Source organism: Diabrotica virgifera, chromosome 1 (genome assembly GCF_917563875.1).
Source record: "Diabrotica virgifera virgifera chromosome 1, PGI_DIABVI_V3a".
Classification (NCBI taxonomy): domain Eukaryota; kingdom Metazoa; phylum Arthropoda; class Insecta; order Coleoptera; family Chrysomelidae; genus Diabrotica; species Diabrotica virgifera.
In genome coordinates this window covers 261,741,801-261,749,512 of record NC_065443.1, presented here as the reverse complement: position 1 = coordinate 261,749,512, position 7,712 = coordinate 261,741,801, and the positions used below count along the sequence as shown (strand labels likewise).

General features: G+C 32.3%; 1 protein-coding gene across 1 annotated transcript; it reads left to right on the top strand.

Annotated features, from left to right (window-relative positions):
* Positions 1–1,256: 1,256 nt before the first annotated feature.
* On the top strand, positions 1,257–5,713 carry LOC114328004 (mitochondrial import inner membrane translocase subunit Tim13). The gene is made up of 3 exons (XM_028276742.1): positions 1,257–1,477; positions 1,534–1,602; positions 5,495–5,713. Exons 1-3 carry the CDS (start codon positions 1,379–1,381, stop codon positions 5,591–5,593), a joined length of 267 nt encoding a protein of 88 aa, XP_028132543.1. The 5' UTR covers positions 1,257–1,378; the 3' UTR covers positions 5,594–5,713.
* The last annotated feature ends 1,999 nt before the right edge of the window (positions 5,714–7,712 follow it).

The following is a 7,712-nucleotide window of genomic DNA, read 5'->3' as shown; positions in this document are numbered from 1 at the left end:
AATCGGGTCGGGTTATTCTTGAAACATGTGATTCTGTATCTAAGGGTAGAAAAATGGGCAAAAAACGAAAATTGATTTTTTTGGACATGTGGGGTTTCTGAAACAACTGATTCAATTAAAATTAATAAAAGCATATTTTTCAACATTCGTTTGCTTTAAAATAAAATTTAAATTAAAGAATAGAGCTTTTAAGTACAAAAGCAAACTTAATTAGATAAAAATTATTTTTTCCTTCTTTAGTTAGGCATAAGTACCTAATCAAAATCAGAGATACAGAACTCTCAAAATTAATGTTGACCTGTGTTATTACTATTAGCAATTTTTTATTTACCTAGAGTTAAATCTCTGTAAACCTAGAATTTAGGTCAGTAAACAACACCATTTCTTTACTGTGAAAAGGAGTTGACTATATGAACTCACCTGAATATTTTGGAATCCATATGAACTCCAGCTAATTCAGCAAGATGGTGCAGTTCGTTTTGATGGGGTCTCAAATTATCCATCTTTGCAATGTTTTCGTCGTGCATTTTCGTATTGTTTGTATTGAAACAAACTAACTATTCACGGCAACTTGTTTAAAAAACTAAAACAGGTTTTTGTTGTCGTTATTAAGAAGGTTATGTATAATATTGTTGTTTTTAAATTTGACTTTGACAACGAGCAAGAGCTGGGCCCGGATTACGTACACTCGATACGCATCGTATCCGCCATGTTTTACTGTAGCGCCTTATGGGAAAACATGGCGGATACGATGCGTATCGAGTGTACGTAATCCGGGCCCTGATTCACAGTGCTGAATGACTTACTATGTTTATGCAATGTGTTTTTTGCCTCTGTTCTGTATCAGGGCCGGATTTAACAAAGATTTAAACTCGGGTAAAGCTTTTGTTAAAGTTGTATTTTATGTAAAAGATGTAAAGATTTTAGCTTAAACCTTAAACATGCCACAACACATCATGTTTCAGAACCTACCTGGGTTCTTATGTGGAGTGGAGTGGACGTTCCATCACAGACGAGCGACTGTGGCGTAGCCGGCCAAAGTTTCCCAGGGTCAATCATCGGAAACTACTTTTGTGGATCCACAGCGTGGCCGGCCTAAATAAAATATATAATTGCTTTGGGCCCTATAATTGTTTTTATTTACTTTGACAGCTTTGGTAAAGACCAATTAAATAGCCAGACAAAAAATATATTAACCAGCATTTTAATCCTGTTTTGATCTTAGCTCCGGCTCTGTAATTCGGTTTATGACATATGGTTGACATTTGACATAAGACAACCCTGACAACCCTTTAAAATTTAAAATTGTCTTAACCTCAAATTCTTAAATCTTATCACATTTAATTTAGAATTAGGATATTTTAAATTTAAATCTAAAATGGAAGGAATTTCTTCATTATCTGGAGCCCAAAAAGATGAATTAATGGATCAAGTTAAACAACAAATTGCTGTTGCTAATGCACAAGAACTTCTCACAGTAAGTACACTTTTATTTCATCATTGATCCGCGTCTAAATTAGTTTTTATTTACAGAAAATGACCGAAAAATGCTTTAAAAAATGTATATCAAAGCCAGGTACCTCACTAGACAGTTCGGAACAAGTAAGTACAGTTGTGGATTAATTTGATGATTGAGAATTGCTATAGGGTTGACCAATTTTAATACTCTCTTAAAATTCAAGTCAAGTTATTTGTTATGTTAATATACAAAAGTACTTACATACGTCAATAAATAGTGTACAACTTTGGTTCACAGACAGAAAATACAAATAAAACAAGGCATAATATGAAATAATACATACATTAATAATTAAGACAAACACTTTCTGGGTTCCTAAGAATAAATAAAGTACAATTCACAACCCAGTTCCAAACATTAAAGTTAAAAAGTCTTCCCTGCTGTAAATGCTTGACTTATGAGAAAATTCTTTAGTGATTTTCTAAATTGTAAAATTAGCAATTCAGTAGGCAACAGTATTTTAATATTAAAGTTTTTAATACATTATTACCTATAGACCACATTATTGTGAAGTATGGATACATATTTTCCTAGTATTTAAATTATATTGTGGTTTGTGATTTATACTTCAATTTTGAAAATCCTAAATGCAATAATATTAGGTTGTTAGATGTTAAATGGATTCTTAAGGGGGGGGGATGGTTTGAAATTAACATTTCAAGCACATTTTTGTAAATTTCTTTTAAACTATGGTATAATTGCTCTGTAGTTGCAGCTCTGAGTTGGATCCCCTTGCCTAAAGACTGGTGTGATATGTCCATTTTTTTCATTTTATGGGCATGCTTTCGTCCTTCCAAATTGTAACCATTCATTTGTGCATTCGCTTCGTGAGCTCCTCTCCTCCGTTTATGATCAGTTCATTGTTGATTTCATTTGGCCATGGCATTTTGTTTACTTTTAGTTGTTTTAATACCTCCATCAATTCCTGATAAGTAGGTGCGCCTTCCTCTTCATCTCTGTTATCTCTTATGTCCTCATCCTCTGAATATGCCTTTTGGTTGTTTTTGTATAGGTGTTTAATATAGGATAGCTTTTTTGGTACTATATTGTTGTTTTATATATTCAATTATACTATACAATTCAATACTATCGTATTATTCGTAATCGCAAAACATAACCTGCCCAAATTAACATATTTATGTTGTCCGACTAAAGAAACAAGGCTGAAACAAACAGAACTCGCTGGAAAAATTGATTCTTCTTCTAATCCAATGCATTTTTTAAATGAAGTAAACACTACAAATTCTTTTTATTTTCTTCCCACTAATTCGGCTGAAATAAAAAATATTATACAAAGCATTAAAACTCCTATAGCTGCAGGCTGGGATGATATCCCATCTAAAGTTTTATCCCATCTTCCTGATAATGTTCTGAAAATTTTAGCGGAGGCAATTAACACATCTTTTTCAACAGGTCATTTTAGCGATTGTTTAAAATGTGCCAAGATTATTCCTTTATATAAAGGTGGTGACCACGATTTACCTGCTAATTATCGTCCTATCTCTTTGTTACCATCGCTTTCAAAGGTTGTAGAAAAATTGGTCAAAATCCAAATGATGACTTTCTTACAAAAACACGATTTACTTTCTTCCTGCCAATTCGGTTTCCAGTCATTAAAAGTACATATGATGCCATCTTCGAACTCATGGAAAAACTGTACTTAGACTTAAATAACGATTATATTGTTGCTGCAGTTTTCTGTGATCTATCTAAAGCCTTTTCTTAATAAACTGGAAAGATATGGTTTTAGAGGCACTACTCTAAAGTGGTTCAGTTCATACTTGAAAGACAGATGCCAGTCTGTATCAATCAATGAGCACTATTCTAGTAATATCTTTATTAATTGTGGCGTACCTCAAGGCTCTGTCTTGGGTCCTATCTTTTTCTTGATCTATTTTAATGACATAATTAACCTCGATATTAATGGACAATTTACTATATTTGCAGAATGATACCACAATTTTATGGCAAAACAAGGACTCTAAGGTACTGAACAAGATTATTAGTAGTGATATGCTAAAAATCTTAGTGGTGCAAAGCTAATCATTTGACATTTAATTTTTCAAAAACCAAATTAATTTCTTTTAAGAATGATCTAAACAACATAACTCTGGGTAATGAAGGCATTTGTTCTGATACTGTTAACAAATTTTTAGGTCTCTATATTGACAATAAAAAGTTTGAGCAACACACTGTATATTTAAGCAAACAGATATCATCGGGTTGCTTTGCTGTCAAATCAGTTGCACACCATTTGGATTTCAAGATTGCAAAAAGTGTTTATGTGGCCCTGATTGAATCTCAATTTGAGATACGGTATTGCCTTTTGGGGTAGCTGTTCTCTTCATCATTTCAGTAGAATCTTTATGCTACAAAAGAGAGCACTTAAATATTTATGCAAGGTCAAGTTTGGTACATCATGCACCATGCAGGCCTCTGTTCCGGAAACATGGTATCTTGACACTTCCCTGCATATATATCGTTGAATTAGCGTGCTTAATTGTTAAAAAACATAAAGAGGATATTCGGACAGATTCCCTTTATAACACTCGTCTAACTTACGTTATTCCACTTCCAATTCCCTCTTCTACATTAATTAAAAAATCATTTATTTACACTGGAAAGAAAGTGTTTAATCACCTACAACTCAATATAAGATCCTCAAGCAATATTTTTGTATTCCGAAGAGCAATCAAGAAGTTTTTATTATCTAAGTGTTACTATAGTATCGAGGAATTTTTTGAGGACAGTTGCGCTAATTGATGGCTTTTTTATTTTTTTATTATGTAAGTTTTATAGTTAGTATTTTAATGTATCTTGTACTGTGTTTGTACTATACCACGTTGTGTTTTATAAATGTAAACTCATTTTTAGAAACAATAAATTTTCTCTCTCTCTCTCTCTGTAAATTTGTCGGACAGGAGATCGACAATATTTAATAATTATCAAAACTTTAAATTGAAAATTAACAGTTTTGTTATCAAACTTACCGCGCTAGGAGTAACATCTTGCATGTGTTGGACTCGACGATCGTGCCCTCTTTTTTGTCCGACAAAATAATTTATTTTATTCTAACGCATAATCTTTTGATTAAAATTAAAAATTATAATTTTGCAATCACAAAACCTAACCGCGCTAAAGCTACACGCTTAGGCGTGAGGCGTGCTGAAACGGGTCCAACCTGTACTCTGAAATTGTTCACAAAGTGGTAGACTCATTCAAACCCTTCTTACATCATATCACAGCAACTTTCACTCACGACTAACTTACGCAATCCTTTCCTGGGGACACTCTTGCCATATAGATAAGGTGTTTGGTCAGCAGAGAAAGTGTATTCGCATAATCACAGGTCAGGGTTATCGGGACGATTGTAGGCAGTCTTTCAGAAACCTGAGGATTCTCACACTACCTTCTGTGTACATTATGCAGTGCCTGTTGTATGTTCATCAAAATGTAGATCTGTATAAAACACAACAGCATACTTATCAGACTAGAAATCATGATGCCCTTGTACCAGACTTCAGTCGACTTGAGAGGACCAGAAATGGAACCAGATACCTAGCATTGAAATTTTATAACTGTATACCAATATCTATTAAAAGTCTTGATTTTAACCAATTTAAGAGACAAATTAAAAATTATCTTCTGATGGGTGCTTTCTACTCATTTGAGGAGTACTTCAGATCTAAATTTTGTTTTGTCCTGTAATTTAATTAGTGTTTAGTTTTTAAATTTTAGTAATAGGTTTTTTTTACTGAAGTACTGTCAACTTTTAATGTAATTTTAGACAATTTTAATTATTGCTGACCTGTAAAAGTACATTTGTACATTATTACCAATAAATACTCTACTCTACTAAACGAAGCAATTAAAACCAACTTTAAGACTTTTGTAATCATTTTTGAAAAAAAACGATGTACTGTGGACTAATATTATGTTCATATTATATTTACTAAAATTTTTTTTTATTTTCAGAAATGTGTAGCTATGTGTATGGACAGGTATATGGACTCTTGGAATCTAGTATCAAAAGCATATGGTATGAGGATACAAAGGGAAAGGGGAAATATGTAAATTATTGTATATACTCCATTACAGCTAGAGAAGATTTTTTGTACTGAGTTTGTGAATAGTCAAACCGATATAGATGTTGTTAGTTATAAACTTGTTAATAAAGCACCTATTGCTTTACAAGTGTTGTTCTTTTCCATAATTTTAAGATAAATATTTATTCCAACCAAAGTTAGACCAGTAGCAGACTTCAAAAGATGTTCTTAAGTTGTGACTTAACAAATGGATCATAACTATGACAGCTACTATAATTTTGTATAATAGCACCCGGGGCCCATCTATGGATGTGATGAAAAAGTGAAATTAGGCATTACCCTTTTGCTGCGGATGATTCGAAAGATGTCGTTCACTGGAGGCTGACGATGTACTAAAGTAAGTTATTTGCCTGTGCCGATGGCGTCGAAAAATGTCATCCGCCTGTGACTTAAAAATCGAATGATGTCTTTTGACGTCATCCGCAACAAAAGGCCTAATAAAATGAATTGATTTTAAAGATGAAATTCAATCCTGTCCATACACTTCCTTTTTTTTTTCGTATCGTTTTGCCCTCTCAGGCATCGGATTAAGAGTTTTGTTAGGGGATCTAGACGTTTTCTTACCTTTTTCCAACAATCCCTCTTTTTCTCTGGTCCTCTTCCTATTATTTTCTGATGTGTAGTCGCCCCAATCCATTTTATATTAAGTTGAAAGACTGATAGGTTTTGTACACACTTGAAATGAATGAAAGAAGTGAAAGAAGTATATTAAAGTGTGTAAATGTATTTTAATTTCCTTAGCTAAGCGCTTTCGACATAAAAGTCATCTTCAGAGCTAATGGTCAATATATAAAAAGTACCGGCTACTTAGGAATGTATTTTCTTGCATCGCATTAAGAAATTTGTAATTCAGGTGCACTGTACAACTCCGGCTGATGAAAGCTAGTTTTAATTTTTAGTTTTTCTATGGTAAAACAATAAAAACAACCACTGGGACGATACATACATATAAAATTTTTTTCATGGTAAAGGTTTTACCCAACCATTTTGAAGTGAATAGGAGATTTAGAAAGTAGGAGAGTTATACTAAACTATATATCTTATATTATATTGCCTTAAATAGAAAAAATATCTTATTTAAATTGTATCCATGTAAGTTTTGATTTAATGAAATAAACCTTTTAATCAAAAAAGTGTTGTTTACTTGTGTACACCCAGCAATATCCTGATCATAGATAAATAATATAGTATTACCGGATCCTGATATGCAGACGCCAATAGGGCTTTTCATCGATTGTCATTTGTTTCGAGCTTCTGTCATGAGTCACATAATATTAATGTATCTGCGTCATACGTCTTTGGTTTGTATCATTGGTATATACCAATAACGTACGACGTAGATATATTAATATTGTGACACATGACAGAAGCTCGAAACAAATGACTGTGAATGAAATGCCCTATTGAATAGGGCTTTTCATCGATTGTCATTTGTTTCGAGCTTCGGTCAAGTGTCACAATATTAATATATCTACGTCATACGTCTTTGGTTTGTATCATTGGCAATATCAATAACATATGACATAGATATATTAATATTAGACAACACATGACAGAGGCTCGAAACAAATGACTGAGTGAAAAGCCCTATATCATGTAAATACAAGTCATAAAGATGTCTTTCTACAGTTAAAATTGCACAGCCTAAAGACATCATTTATGTAACTTCTTAAGCCGTCACAAAATGACTGCAATAAGAAAATAGAATTTATTAAACTTGCCCTCGCTAAGAATGTTTTTTTCAATTTTTTTTATTTTGAGGCTTTAGCGCTTAGCTATTTAGCCAGATAAATGATGAGAATTAATACTATTATCATACATATTAAAACTAATTCAAATTACTAGTAATTTTATTAATATTCTGAATAATTATGTAACAACTTAATACTAAAATAAAAAAGTGTCCATCTATATTATCCCAACACATTTTCACCTTTGAAATCGTAAATTTCCATTCCCATTAAAAAATAATTTGTACTGTATAAGTATATTTCTTAAAATAATTTGTACTGTATAAGTATATTTCTTTTGAGCTTCATTTTTTTTTCAAAATACTGTAACACGAGTTTTAAATTATGACACAGTAC